Source organism: Echeneis naucrates, chromosome 24, assembly GCF_900963305.1.
Source record: "Echeneis naucrates chromosome 24, fEcheNa1.1, whole genome shotgun sequence".
NCBI lineage: Eukaryota > Metazoa > Chordata > Actinopteri > Carangiformes > Echeneidae > Echeneis > Echeneis naucrates.
In genome coordinates, this window is record NC_042534.1 from 6344908 (window position 1) to 6367425 (window position 22518).

At 43.3% G+C, this 22518-nt stretch overlaps 1 protein-coding gene across 1 annotated transcript in view; it reads left to right on the plus strand.

Annotated features, from left to right (window-relative positions):
• Positions 1-315: 315 nt before the first annotated feature.
• Positions 316-22518, plus strand: part of eva1aa (eva-1 homolog A, regulator of programmed cell death a) — a 61210-nt gene continuing 39007 nt past the window's right edge. The window contains exons 1-4 of the mRNA XM_029496270.1: positions 316-424; positions 17021-17244; positions 18793-18916; positions 20615-20767. Of these exons, the coding sequence (XP_029352130.1) occupies positions 316-424; positions 17021-17244; positions 18793-18916; positions 20615-20767 (610 nt within the window). The remainder of the gene's footprint in view (positions 425-17020; positions 17245-18792; positions 18917-20614; positions 20768-22518) is intronic.

Below are 22518 nucleotides of genomic sequence, written 5' to 3' on the forward strand. Positions count from 1 at the left end.
CATAACACAGCACACAGTGAGACATGCATTGAGAGAGAGAGAGAGAGAGAGAGAGAGAGAGCGAGCGAGCATGGTTGGAGGAGGAGGGGAAGGGGTGCCATGCTCCAGCCCAAAGGACCCTCGCTCCCTGTGTCACAGCAGTGTGGTGGGAGGATGAGGGAAGAAGACATGATGGGACCGCACATCTCCCACATGCGACGCACAACCTGAGCCTCAACGCGAGCCAATGCTACTACAACCACAACTGTTGTTGTTGTTGCTGCTGCTGGACTGTCTAATGCTCCGGGGAGACTTCAAAACTTTGAGGCTTCAAGGATGTTCTTCTCAGATGGGACTCTCTCAGCCGTCACTAATGCGCTCCTGTTGGGAATAACGTGTCTGACCGTCCTCTGCGATCTCACCAAGGGCGCCTCCGACTTTTCAGGTTGGCAACACTTACGACGTTTCTTTCTTTCTATTTTTTTTTTTTTTTTTTTTTTTTTTTTTTTTTACAAATCCATTTAAATGCAGCGATCGACGGCATGTCCAGCACTTGTTTTTTGTTTATTTTTTTTTTAATCCTCCACAGTTTGCATTGCATTGAACAGTTGGAGAATATGAGCTTTGTATCTGCAGCCCACCAGGTGATAAGTCATTACGCACGCTTCCAAACTACCGAGCTCGACTCCTCCAAAAACAACCGTGAGCAGTGATTTCCACTTGTCCTCCGGGGACGACCCGTGTCTGTGGCGTGCTGCAGCATGCACACACAAGACTCAAATGTTTGCTGCACACCACGACCCGAAAATAGCTTAAAGAATAAAAGACCTACATTGCGCTTATCTTTTGGTCCTTTCTGGCACAGTTTGCGTGGAGTGACCCACATAGGCCGCTTCAAACACCAGACTTCCTTTTTTTTTTTTTTTTTTACTCAAGCCGTCTTGTTCTAGGGATTTAGGACCGGTTTATCACTCCAGCGTGCCTTTGAAACACATCGATGCAAGTGAGATAAACGGGATAATGTGGTTAATGTGTTACCCGATGGAAGCTATTGTCTAGACCGACTGCTGTCCTTTGCTGCGGATTTACAGGTCAGAGAAGAAAGCAAATGCCGACTATTTTTCTTCCTGAGCTTCATATGATACAATCAGTTAGAAATTTGTAAAGTCAACGTAAAAGCTGAGACCTGCCAATTACCTGAGGCCTATATGCAGTCTGATGTGACAGAATTTGCAGGCTTTCATGTCTTCTAGAAAAGCGCATGCATATTTTAAACTAATGAGTTATTCTGTGTTGCATTAGTATAGACTTTTTGAGCTACACTGAGCCCAAGGCAAGCCTACAGGTTTTGTTTACAGTGCCATAAAACAGGAAGGGAGCTTTGTGTTGGCGTTAATTGGCCTCTAATGGCTCTAATGGTTGGAAATGAGCGGACTAAAACACTGTGGGGAAAAGGGTGCTGAAGAGCAGATGTATGTAGCGTGTGCTCCACATATGGCCACGTGTGTATGTATCCATGTTTCTGCCTAATGAGCTGCTTAAGATTATGATGTAGTGAAGGCTGTAAACAAGGTTTCATTTCAGTAATTGTCATGCCACTGTGAGTGGTTGTTGGTCTTGCCACAAATAATACAAGCAAGTAGCTCAAATAGTGGTTAATTAAGCAAGAAGGGAGAACCATAAGACTACCTGATTCCAGATTTCTGCTGCTTGGAGCACTGGTTCCTTAGACATAATTATGTCACAGACAGAAGTTAATTTCAAATGTGAAATCTCAGCTTTGACTCAATATTTCTTCCTCTCTGGACTTTATAGTCCCCCCCCACACACCCCTTCAGTCTGCAGGGAGGTTAAGAAGGAAACAATATGCTGTCATGTTGGATTGTTTGTTTTCTTTACATGAACCTCATATCAGTTTTATCCATAAACCCTGTCGGGACACAGATGTTGAGAGCCCAGATGCAATTTAGTTTGGTCATCAGGGACCCTGCGCTGCACAATGCTGACCAAGCATCCCTGTGAATGAAGTGAGAAAATGGCACTTCCTCAGAAAACCTCGGGGACAAAGAAAGTTTTCAGTCTTCACATTCTTGACCAACTGGAGTCACCCTGGAGACTGAGAGGAGCGCTTTGATTGACAGGTGCTGCTATGCTGCAGGGTGACAGAAGTGGTAGGTTTGGATCATACATCTGTCACTCAGACTCAGAAAGTGATGGCAGACAAGCTGATCATATCAATAGCTCTCAGTCATTGAGGTGAATTGACCCGCGTGGCGCTAACTTCTGACTTCTAAAGGTATATCTAACTTCATCACAGGCCATTTTGAATTTATCCACATCAATCTGTGTCTTGGATTCGGATTATTTGCATATGGCTGGAAGTAATGGCAGTTTCATGTTTCGTCAGCGGCTTTCGGCTCACTGCTGAAATGGAAACAAACTATGTAGGAGGGTAATTTAATTCCGTCTCTCTCCCTGTTATCATACTCTATTATACAGCTGCCTGAACTACTAATTAGAGGTGTGGAGTGAGTCAAGCAACACTTAAGAGCCCCTAGGGTAACAGAGGTAGCAAGGGAGCTAATTAATGCTCTTTATTTTACAAGTTTTGCCACTTTCCTAAACTGAAAATTCATAGAAACCAATTAACAACCTTTTTGCCTTTCCCCCTTAATGCTTGAACTTGCATGTATTCGTGTGACAAGCACTCAGTTTGTAATATGGCAGTTCTGGAGTAGCCATCCAAACCAAACCTAGCTAACCCAAACCATCTATTACCAGAAATGTATGTCACGGCTCTTCATTTTGTTGCCATTGGTAACCTGTAGCACATAAACTACAATGCGTCTGATGTTTCATATATCATGAATGTCATTTTAAGTGCAATATACTCTCAACTGCTGGGTTATACTGCTTTTCTTTGTCTTAACTGATAGTAAACTGAGGGTCAGTGGTTCTTTGGGTGAATTTAAAAAAATGTAAAGCTTCGTTTGACTCAAAGTATCTTAAGACTGTTATCTTAAATTTTGGAGACCACAGGTTAAGTCAAGTAAATAACCTTACTTTGTTGTTTGATTAATTAATAGTATAATGAACAGTTTCAGCCTTGTACTTAATTCATATCTGAGAAATGAAAGGAAGTTTGTGCATTTAGAAATGAGTCAGTTACAGGTGCATTTTAAGCATCGGCTGTTATTTCAGCTTGTCTGCCTCACTGAATGGGGGGAAAAAGGAATCATTCTTGGTGAAATATGTACAGTAATTGTACTGAGGCATGGAACTGCTAAATGCAGTACTGTTTAGAAAAAGGGCATGTCAATAACAGGAATCAAAAAATAGTTTGCAACTGACTGAAAGTTATTTGCGTCCCGCTTGAATAGACTGTTTTCTCTCAACTCTTTCAACATTGTAGAACTGAATTGTGAACTTTGGGCGTTTGTGTTTATAAACTCAATCTCAAAGTCATGTTAGCTGTCTTCAAGCAAACTCTCTGAACCAGACATCAGGCTACAGTGAAGAAACATTCCCTCTCTTTGTCCGTCATAAAACCCTGCAGGCACAACCCGATTTAACCCAAGTGAATGGGATGTGAGGCTGTTGAGGGGCTAAAAGGTCAACTGAGGTCAACCCGTGGTGTGTGCCAGTGTGTGGTTAGGGGGAGTTATCATCCATCTTACTCTTTGTTCCCTGCTGTCGAACCTCATCACACATGTTGACCATAATCATGAAAGCTAGAAAGAAAGTAAACGGCTTTTCCTCACGTCATGAATCTGAGGTTGGTTCAAAAAAGGATAAGATGTTTGGATAATGTCACTGTACAGCTGTACAATAAGCTCCGCAATAACTGTGATGCCTACTGAAGATGAAATATCATTTGAAACTTAATGTAGAATTTACAATAGATTAAATATTTGGTGTCCACAATGCAATTTCTAAAACCAAACTGACTGGATGGAATTGTGTTCAACAGATTGTTTAAAGCTAAATAGAATTTATTTTATCAAAGGAACGTAGCGGCTTTTTACTATTCAAAGCTTTGATTGTTTATTTTTAAACAAAAAAGAAATGAAAAAGTAGCCATACAAACAAGGAATTAATACAATAATACAACTAGCCAATTTATGTGATGATGTATAATGACTGTGGAGCTTGATCTCTCCGAGCGGACAGATCAGCTGATTTCCTGTCTATCACCAAGATGCATGACGCTGTATCTAACACTCAGACGCGCAAATCCACCACTGCTGATATCCAGTGTGCAAGTCCTGGATTAGGCTACTGCTAACTGCCCTCCCCCACACAAATACACCGCTCCACCTCTCACAGAGCGCTACTCAAGGTCCCTCAAATCTTAATCCGCTCTGATTTTTGAGTGGCCCTAGGTAAGCGTAGAACACTGAACCCCATGCTCTCCCCTCTTGGTCCCGTCCCCTCCCCCACTCGCACACATCGGCTCCCCTGCCTCTTTCCTCACCACCGCCACTGCTTCTCCTCCCCGCCTCCTCGCTGCCTCTGCTCCTCCCTAGGGTTTGCCTGATCACTGCCTCTGTGTGCGCGTGAGCGCCAGGTGAGCTCTGTCTAAACAAATCCTGCCTCCCACTTGTTTTGTCTACTGTGGTGTAGGCAGGCGGCTTGGCGGACAGCAAGGGCCCGACATAAGGCTGCTTTTCTCTTCAACTGAATGGAGGAGGGGGGCAGCCTCTCTTCAAAGAATAGATTCTGTGCATGAGGTTTGCAAAGGAATGAACTATCAAGGGATTTGACTCATTGCTTGATGTTATCAAAACATAAAGAGTTGTTGGGTGTCAAGGAAGAAGCCTACATCATTACAGTTTAGTCTAAAATCCCTTGTTGATTTCATTCGGTTGAAATCCTACGGGATGCTGTAAGAACACAGGTTGCGGAAGGATATAGGCCTGGTGTGATAGCATTTCATCAAATCTGAATGTTTCCGACTCTGCTTATAAAATCCAAATCCTTTCAAATCCCTTTCAGAATTTGCTTTCGGAAAAGTTCTGTTTCAAATGTAGGTGAAGACGTTTTTGAAGTCTAAGACTGCAAAATCCAAATACGGACTTCGTATCAATAAACAGCATGCAGCAAATAAGAAAGTTGCTCTTGGGAAATAAGTTGATTTGTGTCTTTTATCAACTTGGAGTTGGATCTGAAACAGAACCAGTCTCCAGAAATCAGTAGTCATTTAAGCACAGGGGTAACTGAAACCGAGGTTTGCACTTCACATTACACAATAGTGGGCACTTAGCATGCCAAGAATTTACTGCTGGTATTTGAAACATCATATCCAGCCATTAAGCTGTGTATGTTGTGGGACATGTGGCATTAATAAGGGAGCAATGTTGGTCAAATATCGCAGTTTATATCCCATCTTAAAAAGTTTGTTGCTAACAGGAAGGAAAGGATGTAACATGTGATACTGAAGGGTCTTTGGGTGCAGGCACCTCTGAGATGTAATGTGGACTTCTGGATGTATATGTATTTATGGCAGCGTATGGTGTTTAAGTGTGTGTAATTTACAGTGGAAATGTCGCCTGGCACAACATGATAGCGATGAAAGACATGACCTGCTGTGTAAATCTCTCCACCTGGATACAATAAGCACATAAACAAACACACACAGAAAGCAGAGCCTGACATCATGTTGGGGAACAACAAAGTGGTGTCGGCAATGACAGATTGGTGTTTTCAGCAGGAAACAACTCTTCCCCACCGCTTAATTTAAATACTGTGTGAGGAAATAAAATCATCGCATGTCACACTGCAACAAACAGCTCTAAAATCATAACTTTAGCATAACAAAGTGGAGTGACTGAAAAGCGAATTATCCAGATCGCGTTCAAAAAACAAATGTTTCTTAGCTGCGTTTACACCGGAACCACAATGTGCTGTAGGAAATCCCCAAATAAAAGGACAAAGTGTTGACATGATTAATGTGAATATGTTTTCAAAGCAGATGTCGTCTTAAAAGGCAAGCTCTGTGTCAACCGAGTCAAGTCCTGGCATATAGGCCACATTAACGCACACCGATCAAAATCAGTTTTTGTCCCGTTGCCAAAACGTGCGTGGAGACTTCATGTTCCAGAATAAGGCAATACTTTTTAAATGATTAGTCTGTTGCTGGTGTGATAATACACTGATGATGAGGCAGTATGTCACAAATGCCCCAGCACCACAAATAGGACAGGAGTTTTTATTTTTTTTTGTCTTCAAGTCTTTCAACTGTGGTGTGTATCAATGAAAAGCACTTATTCTGTGCAAAGGGAGCAAAACTTCCGATCTGATATTAGTTGTAGTTTCCTTGTAGAACTGTTGTTGCTGCCTAATGTTGGTTTGGATTGATGAAGATTTTTTTTTTTTTTTTTTTTACAGCCCCCTCCCACTGAACTGTTTGCTTTTTTTTTTAGTTTTCAATTGGGCAGAAGCTGTGGATAGTGACCTATTGGGTAGATTGGACTTTTCTTTGGTTTGCCCTTTTTTCTTTGAGAGCTGAGGAGAAACCAGAAGGTCAGTTAAAAATCCTCCGCACTTCTGATTGGTTGGAGAGAATCAATATTGTTGCTTCATTATTGTATGAGACGTTTCTGTCGCTATGCTGTAAGATCATGCCACCGTTAACTGCATCAGTGCAGATGTTTCTCTGTTTGGTGTCCCTCTGATTGCCTCTATTGTCCATGTGCACATCATGTTAAAGATGATCATGATAGCTTTGTGCAATGCCACAATAAGGACATGTCATGTAGAAAATTCCTATTGGGGTGCTGCTATACTGAGCCTGTTTGGTGTTGTTTGATGAGACGTGTGTTGGTTGTGTCTTATAGTGCTTGAGTGAAATAGTAACCACACAGTACCCAATAATTGAACCTTTTTTGTATAAAAAAATTGGATAGTTTTTCTGTTTTCTTCGAATAAAAAAATAGCTTATTGGCTGTCTTACAAAGCGGCAATGAATCACAATCACAACCACTAACTGTGTGAGTGTGAACGCAAAATCAGAAAAAAAACAAAAAACAAAAATACAGCAATTGTCTAATTTAAGTGGACCTAACTACAAGAGTGAAGGCAGCCGCAGTGTCTCAGAAATACACCGTACTGTAATGGTGCATTGACCCACTTCTTACATTGGCAGCTATAACTGTAATTGGAGTGAGAGTAGGTGTCACTTTTGCAAACAGCATCTGTCTCAGACCTGATTTTGGGGTGAAACTCCTAAATTAAACCCAGACATTTGAAATTACCTATACAGACTGAGTGGGAGGCTTAACTACAGCTGTGAGCTGGGCTGAATCAAATCTTATAATCAGCAGAAAATGCTCAACCAGCCACATTTTAATACTATAATCATTATTTTGTATAGAATTCTGTCAATCTCTAAAAACACCCAAATAGCCCAATCAGGTGTTGAGCTATATGGTTTTATAATAATAACTGTTATTGGGGAGGGAAGGCGGGGGGGGGGGTCTAGTTCCTAAACTGTTTATCTGCAAAAACATATATGTAGACATTGAAAGGTGTGTGTTTGCACTTGCCCTCTCTTGCATGGGGGAGGTGTAAGAAACAATAAAGGAAAAAAGAGTGAGAAGAAGTGCGCAGAAGATTCCTCAGTGACATCACGATGTGTGCGATCTGTTTAGTCAACAGTTATGCGATTTAATTAGGAATGTATTTCCATTTGTAACCTTATATTCAGACTCGCCAGTGTTTTCAGGGAAAGTTGTGTTGCCCTTGTGAGCAGAAAGAAGTGCGTGAAGAATCAGATAAGAAGTGATACCTGCTGCTGCAGGTACAGAAGCTTCCACCTTCCAGTTTAAGGATGAAGCTAAGCTGTAGATAAACAGAGACAAGTGTTGGGAAAGAGACCGGTGGGCGTGTGCACTGACTATTATCTCATCATGTCCACCCCACGGCTGCTGGCTGTAGAATTATGCTCTCAATAAACCCCCACATTACAGCACATGCAAAAGCCACCACACACACATACAAGTACCTTTTTCTGCACTTGCATCTTGGAGAATGTCAGCCATGCTTTGATGCCCCTCCTCCCCCCTCTCTCTGTCTCTTTTTTCCTGCCTTTCTCTTCCTGGAAGCTGATTTATGTTTGCTTTAGGAGTCTACATGTCCGCCTTCCTGTTTTATTTTTCCTCCATCCTTCAGTCCTCTCTTCCATCCCCACCTTGTGTTTTCTTCACTTTAGGCGAGAGAAGGAACAATTTTGAACATCGTTCGTTTTTATGGTTTGATTAAACCCCCAGAGGGAAAGAGAGAGAGACAGACAGAGAGAGATGGAGAGGTGGGGCACAGAAGGGCCAGTCTGAACAAGGAGGCATTGTGTAGCCCCCCAACTGTGACGGACTGACAGTCTGCATTACAGCACGCTACAGCAGCCTGCTCCCCAAAGCACTGCTAATCTGTTGCTCACTGGCCCCACTGGCTAGCTCAGGTAAGGGGGGAGGGAGCAGGAGAGCAGGGGAGCGAGAGTTCCCCTTGTTTTTTCCATGTGCATGCCAAAATCATTTCGACCAGGCAGACTTGGACTGCATTTGTTGCATTCGCAATGTTTTCATACAAATAACAATCTTGTCACAGATGAGAGATAAGGCAGTTCTACATAAAATTTTATGTAGAACTGCCTTTCAGCATAGATACACGCTGAGGCTGTACAGCCAGAATGCCAAAACTTTGACCAAACAAGACCTGAGTTATGTGGTAGCAACAGAAACAAACTCTCTGGGAAACCCTGAATGACTAGAACTAAGTAAGCTTTTATATTTGGCCTGGTCATACCTGCAAATCTGTCTGGGTTTGGTGTAAAAGGGAGGGGATCTGTCAGCTACGTCCAGTGCTGCTGATGACTCTTCAGCTCCTCAAGAGTTTCATTGCTTGTTTTCACACACCAGTCCCCCACATAAATTTGTTAATTCCCCCAAAAGCTCAGGTTTTCCGTGCCCACTCCCCCCGACCCTTTTTTGTTTGTTTTTTTTAAGAAAATACCTCTCTTTCCTTCCCAGTGCATGCTTGGACCTTGATAGATTGGTATACTCTCTTGCTGTTATTGTGTCAGTACTTTGGAGGTCTTTGACGAAATTAAACTAGTGCAGAAGCTTGTGGATTAGGTGGGAGCTTACTGGATCTCAATGTTGGCTGGCAGGAAGCAGCTAGGGTGTGATGGAAATAGTTGGAAAGTGGTTAGTTATTTTGAGCGTCTGAGGGTTACTAATGCCAAATTTATTTTCTCCATCAACACTGTGAGCAGAATCACCTTTTAAGGCTCAGACAGGGCGCCTTGATTAGGAGTTTAAATGTCCTGAGGGTGAGCAACGCTGTGTTATTAGGATTCTTCAGTAGATCCTTAAAAGTGCAAGGCCTTTTCTGTCTGCACAAGCTGACTAAAACCATTTATTATAAGTGATCAGCTTGACATGTCACTCACTGAGCTGCACAGCAGCCGGCACGATGCATGAAAGGAAATCATTCCTTTGATGACCTCTCGTCGCTCAGCCTTAGGCAACCATTGCTACACCCAACAGTCACTTCCATCCAATCCACTCATAGTGGATTGGATGGAAGTGAAATGAGTGAAGAAGGATACATCTGTTGTTCACTTTGTGACAATAAAGCTCCCACACTAATACATCTGTCTGGTGTCTGCTGAACTGTGGGGCAGTCTGGCTGCTACTCAACTCTCCCACGCCATAAAAGTGACCATTAAAATGATAGATCTCTCTTCCTCTGTTCCTTCCTCCCCATCGCTCCACATCTCCTTTTCTGTCACACATTTTCTGTGTGTGTGTGTGTGTGTGTGTGTGTGTGTGTGTGTGCGCGCGCACGTCTGGACATGCATGCAAAAACCAGGCAGGGTGTTCCTGGAGCTTCTCTGCCCTTTACTCTATGGCCCCCACCGACTTATCCACCATCGCACCAATGACAAGAAACACACAGCACATAGGTGCTGAGACCTGGACTGAGAGCCTCCTCTCGCCCAGTGCCCTTTGACCCCCAGGGGTTGTAAGGAGAGGCACGTGCTAACAGAGGTCACGGGAGGGCTTGGGTGGGACCAGTGTTTGGTTTTCGTGGACTCCCCGGGGGGCACTTAGTGGCCACTGTCCAACTGTGAGGTCATCACCAAGCTGGCAGATGTTTTATACACAGTCACCCCCTGAGGATGGGCTTAGACATCTGACCCACAGGTGGACACCCCCCCCCCATTCGCTTTTAGTGTCAGCTAATGTCAGTAGCCTGAAATTTACACCACAAACATGTTGCTAACGTGACTTAGTAAGCCTTTGACGTCTAAGCTTCTACTGTGGTTTTATTTAAGCTAGACTGTTTACAGTGGCTTTGCTGTCTTTTTTTCGGTGTGATGGTGAACACGCCAGGAGAGCTGTTCTCCTCCAGAGCACGAATTCCTCGCCCCGCCTGATGTCTGACTGACTCAGCATGTGACATCCTTTCAGATCTTTCTGTTTAATCCCTTTGTCTTGTCCTGTTTGCCTGGTGGAAACAAATTAAGCAAACAACTTTACCATACGAAGCCGACGTTTGATGCCCCCCGTCGCTAGTATGTGTCACCATCAACCATACAAACAATCATATTATTGTAATCAAATTAACTACACAACTGCATTGACTGTGTAATTATCCAGCAGAACTGTCTTTCATATCTGACAAAATTACAATCTTTCCCTAAACATGATTTCCATTTGGCACAAAGGAGGTACATAAGAATGTTTTGATGAGTTGATGTGAATGCGTTCCAGAGATCTTTTTAGAAACTAATCTACATTCCCTGGTTTCATTCCATGCCGCTGTATTGAAAACAGTTTTTAAGCTTTTAGCCCTTCTGAAAACTCTTTGAAACTTACAGCGCACACAGCCTGAGAGACGACGCTGTTATAGACAGACATCATGGTGTGAACAACTTTTAGATGTGGTCAGATGTGCGCTGTTCATGTTGAGTGTGTTTGAATTGTCGTGTGCCTGCGCCTTGAATGTGTTTGTGTTTGTGGGTGACGTTGGTAGAAAGATAAGCCATCACAGAGAGGAGCGAAAGAATGGGCAACAGAGTGTTTGTGTTTGTGTCTCTGGTTTTAATGACGTCAGCTGCTCAGCTCTCTGAGAGGGGGAATGTCTTTGCAAGCCGCCCAATGAAGGAGACGTGAAGAATGGGTGGCGATTTAAAAAGAGCTGAACATGTCATGCACACACTTCCTTTGTCTCTTGATTTCATGTGTTTAAATCATATCTCCATCTCTCCTATTTACAGCAGTAAGGTGTTAGCCACTCCATTTGCTCTGCCCCTTTATCTTCTGTCATGCCTTTCTCCTCTTTTCTCAAATGTTTCTTCTATTTCTGCCACATTCTTCCAAATTTCATTCACTGCTGTTCGATCAGTTCTACGTGAAGTCCGATTGCAGATGATCTTGCGGCCTGAAATGGGCTAAAGTTGTGGTTTTTAGAGCCAAAGACCAACACCAATGCCATGGTTAAATCCAGGGGGCCAACCTCATGTGAATAAGCCCCTTCAGCTGACACCCCCCACCCGTTCAGTAACAGTGTGTACAGTGTGTGTGTCTCTTTACGTGTTCCGTAAGTATTCCAGGATGTCTGCACCTCGCTCAGGTCAGCAGCCGTCACATGTCGCTCATGTCGCTGCAATCAAATTTCACTCGTTTTCTCCAGAGGTGGATTGCCACCTTCTTGGTTTGCATCTGTTTCTATCACTTTTTTTTTTTTTTTTACTTTCTGATATTGAGGTCTTACAGGAGCAGCGCTGCTCAGATGCAATAATACAGCCGTTTGCATTATAAATGCAAGAACGCTTTTGACAACACTCACAAGTTAAGACCTGTAAATACTCATTTTAGTTATATAACAGCAGCAAGACTTATGAATAGCACCTTTTAATCATTGCAGGTCAGTGCACAAAACCTTCAGTGGGTTTACTCACAAGTTGCAGCACTTTCAGTGAGCTGAACATTTACAGTGCTTGACAAATTTAAAAGGAAATCCATCTCTGACTACAGCAAAATATATAGATGCTCCTTTTCTGCCCCAAAGTGCGATAAGAAAGAAAGTTGGCTAATCCAAAACGTGACCGTAGCAGCAAGACTGATATATTGTAGGCAGAGGAATGCAGTGTATTTTAGGAATGTCTTGGGGTTTTTTTTTTTATAAATCCCAAATCTTAATGGCTTATGCAGGAGCAGTAATTTGTAGCCCTCCTTTGACATAATGTCCATTGTGTGTGGCATCCATGTGAACTTTGTTCCTTGCATATTTGGCTTTCAGTGACTGCACACATCATCCACCTGTCCCATTCAGCTCGTGCATCATGTTTCACCGAAGCGCTCGTCTGAAAAGGTGAATCCAGAGTTTTGACTGCGTATAATCTATAACCTGTGGTTGTTGTTTTATTTATATATATATATATTTATGCCATGCTCCTGGCCCCTGTGGTTTGTGGAGAAAAGTAATTACTACAGGGCCTAAAGCCACCACACTCTGGCCTTTAGACCTCTGGTACCGCATCCTATAAGCAGCTGCTTTGTGTTTTTGAAAAGCTTCTCTCCTTCGCTCTATACAGTTTTTTCCCCTCATGACCTTTTCCACTCATCCACTTACAACTATCACCTGCTTTGGAGGGATGGAACCATCACACTGATTGCTTCCTGTATGTCTTTATCTACCCTTTTCCTTCTCCAGCACCAACTTTCTTCTCTGCTTTTCATCATACTCTTCCTCCCCTCCCCGCTGCCATCAGCCTTCTCTTGAGAGCTGCCAGAACGTGGCCTGCGTCTTTTGAGGGAAACCTCTGCTTTGCCCACTAATCACCACTTGAAGGGGAATTCCTTCTCCAGCAGCAGGCCTGCAGCTCTGCATCTTTGAACATTTGATGATTTGATGGCTATAATTTGCTTAAAATAACACCAATAAAGTCATGAAGCTGTAAATGCCTAAATCCCTAATGTACCAAGATGAAACGGGATACAGCCTTTGATTTAGTTGCACTTGGTTGCTTAGTTTCTCTTAAGTCCATTTTAAGGTGTTGTTATCGATATATCTTTGTTATACACAGATGATCTTTTTTAAAGCGATTGCAGTTTATACAGCCTGTTGATTATTTCTAGACTACAGTGTAAACAAGCACTTTGGTGGCATTAAGATAATCTTCTAATATACTGCACTATTAAGATATGATTATATTTAATTATAAGATCTCGCCCAATGGTTGAGGCTTTACAAACATTACTCCACAAGCGACATAAAAGTGAGCTAAAGGAACAAAGAGCTGGACGATAAGTAGCATTAAACCATCATGCTGCAGGGTCGTGCTCATTCTGTAGCCCAGGCCAACAGGAGAAGACGGCATCTTTCAAAAGCAGGGAAAAGCCGTGAGCGTGAGTCACCACTTGAGCTGCCGTCTCTCCACTCTCCTCTGTTCATGTCAGAAATATCTGTCATACTCATTCTTCTCGGACACTGATCACCTCTTCTTAGTGGAAATCAGCTACTTTCCGCTCAATCCAGCATCGTAATGAAGGAATATGTTGCACCAGGATGTGACCTGCAGGTTGTGAGAAATCAGTGACTCCCAGGCAGTAAATGGTCCTCTTTCAATGTCATGTTGACCGAACATGGTGGACCATCACCAATCTCCTCACCCTCTCCATCTCTGGCTCCAACTTAAGAATTTTCACTTGACTAAAAATTGTGGAGATGACAATATAAGGGCTTAATTTCCAGCTTTGAAAAAGTGCGATTTCAATTGATGTTAACATTCTTGCTCACTGACAGGTTAAGTTGCATCATGACAAAATGCTGTCTTGGTGGGCTGAGAGGTAGAAAAAGCAGGTGCCTGTGTCTACGTTTATAACAAATCCTTGTGCTGCTTATGCGGAGATTAAATGGACCTCGAAGGCCTTTCAATCCAGTTCACGACAAGAGCGACCTGTTTGTACATGAACAACATCACGACCGCAACCTCCTGTCTTTTAACGACCGAATAAACAAACCAGCAGACATAATAGTGCAGCGCTTTTGTCAAGGGAAAGGGCAGAGAGCTAGTTAAGGAAGGAGTCTGGCCCCACATGAAAAGAAGCGGGGAGGAGAAGAGACGCCTGGGTGTTCCTCCAGCATTGTTCAGCCTTCTGCCTCTGAGGGACACCTGTCATTGGCTGGGCGGTTTACACAGGTGCCTTAACCCAGCCTGATTTGTTGGCCTTGAAAGGGGAATTCAGTCAACAGGTAGAGCGAAGGCAACAATAGTGACGATCCCGAAGACGAGAGAGAGGGAAAAAAAAGCAGAGGGTGAGTGGGAGGAGGGTGGGATGGCGAAAAGGAGAAATGGATTCTTTTGAAAACACCTGAGGGTTTGCGTGAGATAATCTGTTTGCCTTTTGCTGCAGTCTCACTGTGAAGGGCGGAGGAAATGTGATTGTGGGGCTCAAACTGCTTCTCAAAGACTCCCCCTGCAAGCTGCTCCTGCTCTTAAAGTCGCCTACCGTCAGTCCTTTCTGCGTCACCCAGTTCAAAGCGTCCCCGTACCTGAGGATCTGGTTAACTGTGGTCTGTCATGGCACTGGCACCTCGCCAAGAACCCACCATAATAATGTGATACTCTTACAGTTACGCCACACACCCTCGCTTCAAGTGCCAAGCAACAAGGCTTGTTCTCACCACGTTGTTTGTGTTGACGTTTTGTGTGTGTGTGTGTGTGTGTGTGGTCTTGCTGCTAGGGGGAATGCCAAGTTTCCTCTCAACCGGTGTGGAATGTGGCAGGCAGGCTGTGTGTGTGTGTGTGTGTGTGTGTGTGTGTGTGTGTGTGTGTGTGTGTGTGTGTGTGTGTGTGTGTGTGTGTGTGTGTGTGTGTGTGTGTTCCTGAGAGAGAGAGCTGGATATAACTGTTGAGGGGGAGAAACAAGCTAAGCCGACACAAGTGAAAGAGAGAATGTACCTTTCTGTTGTGATGCCATAGGTGTAGTTTCTAAATCGCGTAGGAGTTACTCACAGTGATGCCGAGCGTTAAATTAGCCATCGTATGCACATTTTTGTTGTTCAAATGTTCCACAGACTGGTAAAAAAGCAAACACGCCAGTTTAGTAAAAGAATTAAGGCGTTGTATTTGTAGAATCAGAAAATTTAAATTGTCCGGATTGCTTTCTCAGCTATGTAAATAATCTTTAAACTCCAAATAGCATTTGGTGTGCACCTGCTTGCCAGCTTCACAACCCGGCCACAGGTGGAAACCTGTTAATGTGAGCAATGGAGATTTAAAAGAGCATGTCTATTTAGAGAGAGACTGACCTTTCATAAACTGGGAATGTCTCTTGTTTCCCTTCCTCCTTTTAACTGTGGCCATGGTGATAAGGGGACAATGTGTGTGTTTCGTGTACGTCTGTGTGTGTAAGTGCATTAGTGCTTGTGTGTGGGTTAGTGGACACTCTTTCTATGTGATTTCCTTCTCCCCAACAAACACTAACCAAATAAAGGTAATTGGATCACAGTGTGTCCACTCTCCAAGTGCGTGTCACTGTGAGAGTGTTGACTCTTTGTAAATGTGTTTGCAAAGCACTCACCTGGGACGCTCTAGCATGCTTTGAAAGTTGGTTTAGTCATTGAAAAGTCAATGTACACAATGTAACAAAAATTGTGTCAGTACTCGTTTGTGTTTAGATGATGGACCTTTTTATAGATTTAAAGATGAAGAGATCTGCCTATGTGGAGTAAAAAGAAGAAATGGAAGCTAAAACTTCAGTGTTTGTTTTAGTGCAGCAGCTCCACTCATAAATAGGCCAGATAGGTCCAGAAAGACGTTACATGACGGTGGCCAGGGGATCAGCGCGCTCCTTTATCTGCATTTTCCTTCTCACGGACTGGAATGTTAATGGTGGCTTTGTGATGGGTTCAGCTCTCCTGAGTGACTGACAGGCCGACTGGCAGCTCTCAAAGGCTCCTAATGGGAAGGCAGAGTTAGCACAGGCACATAAGTGTTTTATAAGAATGAGAGCTTTTATTTGATTTCAAGCAGCCTCCGAGGTTAAATGAAAGTTCACTTAGTGCTTGTTCCCTTTTAACGGTTTATATAATGTTTCTATTCATATTCTTGATACCAGCTGCTTTGGTGATGCGAGTACACATGGTTGCTGGCAGGTACACAGCCTACGCAATTAAAAGCTTCAGAGGCCCCAAGTTTTGACATCCGTAAGCTCTGGAGTTTTGGCTTTAGGCAGCAAAAACAATGTGAATGTAGTCTTTACATCTCCTCTCTGTTAGGAGGCCGCTTTCTGAAAATCTGGCAAACAGCAGTGAGCCAAACAGAAAGGAGGCTCTGAGCCAGACTGTAGGACATACAACATGAGACCTTAAAGATACAACAACAACAGCACTGCCAGAACCGCAAGACACTTAAATTGTTCCTTGGTATATAAAAAAGCCTACCATAATACTGCCTTGTAGCATTTTGTAGCACTCAAATACCTCAGAATGCTACCAGAATTTCATTTTAAAGCTGTGGGGAAATATCAGCCAGGCATCTATGTGCTCTGTCCTCGTATAGTAATGTCAGGCTTTAGCAATCATTCTCGACAGATTTTTTTGTTTTATTTATTTATTTATTTTTTATATAAAGCACAAGAGTCTATTCTGCTGCCATGAAGAAAGGCTGACACCACCAGCTAAATAAGCTAAAGAGCTCTCTCTCTCTCTCTCTCTCTCTCTTGCTTTCCATTGTGGTGGTGAGCAGTTCTCCGTCAGGGCTCTACCAAACATCCATGGAAGCACAACATTATGGAATGAAAAAGATCACGGAGGAGATTATAGAAAGTTGCCGAGCCCTTTAGCACATGAAAAGCGTGATAAATAAAATGAATTTAGCTCTGGTTCGTCTGTTGGTTCTACTCCAATATAGTGAAATTATATGAATTTTACTAAATGGCAGCAACTAAGGGGGTGCTCAGTGTTTTTATGCATTAAGCTATGGTGAAAGCATCCAAAATAATATGTGCTTTGGCGTGTTGCTGTTTTAAAGGGTACCTGTCCAAAGTGCTGAGGAACTACACCGAGCAGGCCTGTGACGGAGATTTCTTGTCTGTTCGCTGTCCGCCCCGCACCACCATCACTGTCCAATCGGCGTTCTACGGGAGGAGAGCTGGCTCTGACCGCCAGCAGTGCCCTCAGACCTACCAGGCCCTCCTAAGTTCGTACAATGCCCAAGAGGATGGCCAATATTGCTCCGTTTCCACGGCACTGCAGGTATTTCGCAGACCTCACACCCTCCTGGTAAAGGTTTAGACCACATAAGTTTAAAATGGTGTGTTTTTAAGTATCTATCTATCTTTTATTTCCCGCTCATGTATCTCATTTTGTTCTTTCTATTAGTTGACTCTCTGCACACATACACACACAAATCCTCCCGAGTATGAGAGTGTCCTGTAATATGGTCAAATTGTTCAAGGGTTAAATTTGGGCGGACCACTTATTATGTAATGCTTTGTGAGGAGGTTTTCCGGCAAATTACACTCTGTAAAGAGGAAGCGGGCTTGTATGTTCCTGTGACACAAAGCGATTTCATGGGGTCTTTGCCTCAGCATCCTCTCCTAAATTGGGATGCGGCTGAACCAGAAATCCAACTTTGCAGCACCAAAACAAACACATCCTGCTCGGCATTCACTCACTTGTTTTGTTTATTCTCAGTCCCCCCCCCCCCCGCCTTCTAGTGTTAAACACACTCCGTTTCCATAATAGACAGGACAGCCATGAATGCACAGGCACAGAGAGCGCATTGTGTTGAAGTGAGAGAATTACTGACTGCTGCGCCACCCACATTTCTACAACCCTGAAGAAGCTCATTGTAGCACCTGTTTAGGGCTGCTGTCCCGTTCCTCTGTCCCGTGGAAGTAAGCAGATGTAATCTGGGTGAGTGGTTAGATCTCACAGTTTCACTCGGAGAAGGTTCTGGATTTGAACCCTGCGTCCGGAGTCCGTGGTAAAGATAAGTGGTATGGATGAATGTTTGCCATGTGTGTTAGCATAGTAATTAGAGTCTGGTGGCAAAGTGATTAGTTTGCACGTATTATGTGGTAATCAAATAATTTAACAAGTTAAAAGTCAGAGTTTATCCATGAGACATGAAATTCATTCATCAGGTGGGCCCTAATATGGTAAAAAAAAAAATCTCAAAATCTTTACATTCATTTGTTGACATTAAAATCAGCAAATGCTTTATATAGTCTTGTTGTTTTTCTAGGGTGGGGGGGGGGGGGTTAAATGTTTGATGAATAGAATTCAAGCATATTGACTTTCTGTCACTCTGTGAATAAATTCATTGTGTCGTCATTCATCCCAGTTAAGCCCCGCCACGATACTGCACCAACCTCAAGTGACTTTGCTCCACTATCTATTATGAGTAACGCTCTTCTGTTAATGCAAAATTCTGGGAAATTCTCTGAACAGATTCCCGTCTGTCGTTCCTCCCCAGTCAGATTTCACTACAGTGAAATGTGTTGGAATGTGCTCACCTGGGTTACAACAAGCTAAGAGATGATGAAACTAGAGAAGCAGGCAGATGCCAGGAAATGAGTGGAATGGAGCTTTCCAGAGTTTTCTCGCTTTCTGTTTTTTTTTTTTTTTTGTGTGTATGTTACCTGCTCCTCTCCTCCCTATTCCCATGGCTATATGCAGCCTGTTTGAAGTGGTTTTAGGTTTGCCTTCTCCTGGTCTCACCATCGCTGCCTTATTGTTCTTCCTCTAAACCTGTCTTTGGTCTTCTCCCGCTCTCTGTCACTCTTCCCTTTTTTTTAGAAAATGCTGGACGAGTGCCAGGACAGAAGGAGCTGTCAGGTTCTTGTCAACAGCCGCGTGTTTGGGACAGACCAGTGTCCTGGCAGCAGTAAATACCTCATTGTCTGGTACAAATGCAGACCTAGTAAGTCCCTCGTCACCTGCTCCACTCCTGACAGTGACATACATTTGTGCCTGTGCTTGAACCATCTCCTCACACACCTCCACATTTATTCAGAAACAGTCTTTCATTGGCATAGCTTCATTTGAATAATTTGGATTAATTCCAACCAATAACCATCCCATGAATATCTTTTCTGCCCTGGATTTATCTCCTGCCAGAGAGTGGGTTCATTTTAACTGTGACGGATTTTGCGTCATTATGCTTAAAAAAGTCACTCAGAATAAATTTTGGCTGTATGATATTTCACATTTGCTTGCATTACATTAAGCTTTATTAAGGGAATTAAAATATAAAGTTTATTATTCTACACAATTCTTATTGTCATCAAATTCCTCTGAAAACCCCCAAACATCAGTCCATGTGTCTGCATTTTTGGTCTTTCCTGCCCTGTCAGTGGTGTTCAGCCCCAAAGTGTTTCTTTTCCACTGAAGAAATAAATCTTTAAAAACGGGCCATTTCATTTTTAAAAAATGCCACCAAACGTTGTATTTGTGGGAAGTTATAACACATCTTTGTCCTAGTGAGTGGAAATGATTTCTGTTGCAGATAAAAGAACATTGTTGTGCAGAGGCCTGCAAGTGTGTTTTTCTAAGTTTAGGACAGTTAATAAGTTACATTTATCAAACTTTGGCTGTGCAGGCTACTCATTACTTGGATCAAAACATCCTACATTTGATATTGCCATGGGATTTAATGACAATAAGAGAAATTTATTTTGCCAGGTATGTTTGGTAGATTTGACTTTACGTGTCATTTGATCAATTTATTTATTTACAAGTCTTTTAACTACAACTTCTACACTAAATCGAGTGTCATTATCCATGCCTTTCCTGCTTTTACCATTTTCTCTGCTTCCATTAACAAAAAACCTGTTGCATGCCTTCCTGCCTCTCTCCCCATGAGGCAGGAAGCTAAGAGTATCACTCCAGAGGGGAACCACAACGGTGCTGTACCCCCACCCAGATTCTGGCCTCCATTCATGGCTCAGTGCTGTGCCGAGGTGAACCGCACTGAGCTGTGCAACAGTTCACACTAGAGTGACCAGAAGTGGGCATTAATCCACTGATCCCCCCCGCTTCCCCACTTTTTCTTTCTCCAACGGACCCTGGGGCCAATCAACAGCTCTTTGTTCGCTGTCACTTAACCAATGACTTCTCGGGGGAAGAGAGAAAGGCCGCATGGGGTGTTGGTGCGCTGCAACTGGCAGGTGTCACTGCGCCTGAAAGGAGAGGTAGAAGGAGCACAGAGGAAGTGAAGGGGAAAGGGAGGTAGTAAGAGCGAACAAGAGCGAATCCATCACCGTAAGATATAACAAACAAGTCCGACCCCTTTTTCTCTGCCTTCTCCTCTTTCCGCATTCCTGTTCCACTTCCCACATGGACGTAGAAGTGGCTGCTGTTGTGTTTTTATTTGCTGGCCAGTGAAGCTGCTCTGGCTGTCACAGGTCACTGTAGCTGTTGTGTGTGAGGAATGTCTCTGCATGGCTCTACACGTCCACTGAGCCACTCTGCCTCTGTTTCTGTATGTTGACTCTAATTTCACACAGAGTTCTCTTTATGTATGTAAAGCTGAAAATAAAAAGCCTCAATTCTGAAGTTTAGCTTTTGTGCTTTTGTTGTTATTTGTAACTTTTTGTATCCTCTCTTTCCATGTCTCAAGACGAGTACAAGAGTAAGGTGGTTTGTGAGGAGGAGAGGATGAGGCTGAGCTGCAAACGGGGCATGCAGATCGCCGTTTACTCCGCCATGTTTGGACGAACCCAGCAGGGCACCCTGGAGTGTCCCCTCCATCACAGGAGGGCCTTGTCAGTAGGTGAGGCCCGTTATTACTCTCACTTTAGGTTACAAAACATTTAAGTGGTGGAGGAAGCTGTATTGCTCCCCAAACGCCAGGAGGCTGGTTGTGCCTGTTCTTTGTAATTTCAAATGTTAGATGGCTTGATAAAATGGTTAAAATTGGCTCCGTCACTACTTGTCACTGAATACTGGTAATGTTTAATCAATATTTTTTGACAGTAGTAGCATTTTCTTTGTTCATAGCATCAGTCTTGAAGTCAGACTGAGGTGAAGGGAGGAATAATTTTTCTCACATGACAACACAAGCTGGAAATGTAAAGTAGGTCTGCTCAGGTTTGCATAATGTTGAAAGTGAGTCTGCCTGTGACGCCAGTGTTGTTACATATTAATTACTTTAAAGAGTCAAGCTTAAGGTCATTCTGGGTTTTGTATTCGTTCCTTTTGCCAAGGCTTATTTTTTTCAGTAAAACATACCAGGTGTCATCGAGCAGATGCAGAAGATGAACCATTTCATTGATCCATTTCACAAGTCAGGGCTCGAACTCCTCTGAGCCACAAAGGGGACTAAGAGGACTGCCAGGCTTGTAACTCATAGCTGAATTTTTTTTTTTTTTTTTTTTTCTTTTCAACTTGGATGACATTTGCCCTGAGATTCAGCTGTGGGTTTGGTAGTCATTTCCTCGGCAGCTTTGTCTTTTCAGGGGCTTTATAACAAACACACAGATGCCGCACCCACACTTCACATCAGCCATTCAAATGCCCCATTCTCCTCTGATAATTGAACTTTCACAAAATGTATAACCATCCATCATTTCTTTATCTTGCTTTGGAAACGCCGAGGTGCTGTGTAGAAAACGGCCACTGAAGCCTGGGTCGACACAAACACACACACACACACACACACACACACATTCTCAGGGGAGCTGGGTGGAATGTAGATCAGATGTCTCTATCATCCAAAGCGCAGAGTTTGGCCTGTAGAAAAGGGACAGTATTGAGTTCCATTGAAGTGTGCATGTGTGTGTATGTGCATGTGTGAGTACACGGGATATCCAGATGTACTGCCGCTCTTTTTTAGGAGAATCTTAATGACTCTAATCTTAGATTCATGACAGGTCTTAGTATAACCCTGGCTACTGTGCTGCTGGGCCCTTGGCCTCTTTGCCGGGCAGCTCATTTATTTATCTTACTTCAGTTCGAGCTGCCTTTGTCTCGTTAGCGTAGAGAAGGAAACGGACACCGAGGTTTGTCAGTAAATAACCAGAGCAGGTGTAAGATAATTGGTGAGTGTGTGCTGGAAACTGCCTGCATGAAGCTGTTCAGGAAGGCAAAATGTCAACTGCTGTGATCAACAATTTACAGTGAACAACAAACATGCCCTGAAGTGAGTGAGTGAGTGTGTGTGTGTGTGTGTGTGTGTGTGTGTGTGTGTGTGTGTGTGTGTGTGTAACCCTGTTTAAGACAACAGATGACAGGATGGGGTCAAAATAGTGACACAGATGTCAGTCACTGGGTAATCAGAGACATACATAAAGAATAGCATTGTGTGAGTGTGTGTTGTTGTATTCTATATGAACACTGAGTGCTGCTTTGAAACAACCTGGGCCAGTTCTCTGTTCTCTGTATGCAGGTGGAAGAGGAATGTGCGACAGGTAGGTGTAGCGGGTGAGACAGGGCTGGCCTCATATCTGGTTTCAGTCTCAGGATTAAATACAGTAGCAGGGTTCTTTCTGCATCGACTCTATTGTTACAGTTATATAAAGGCCA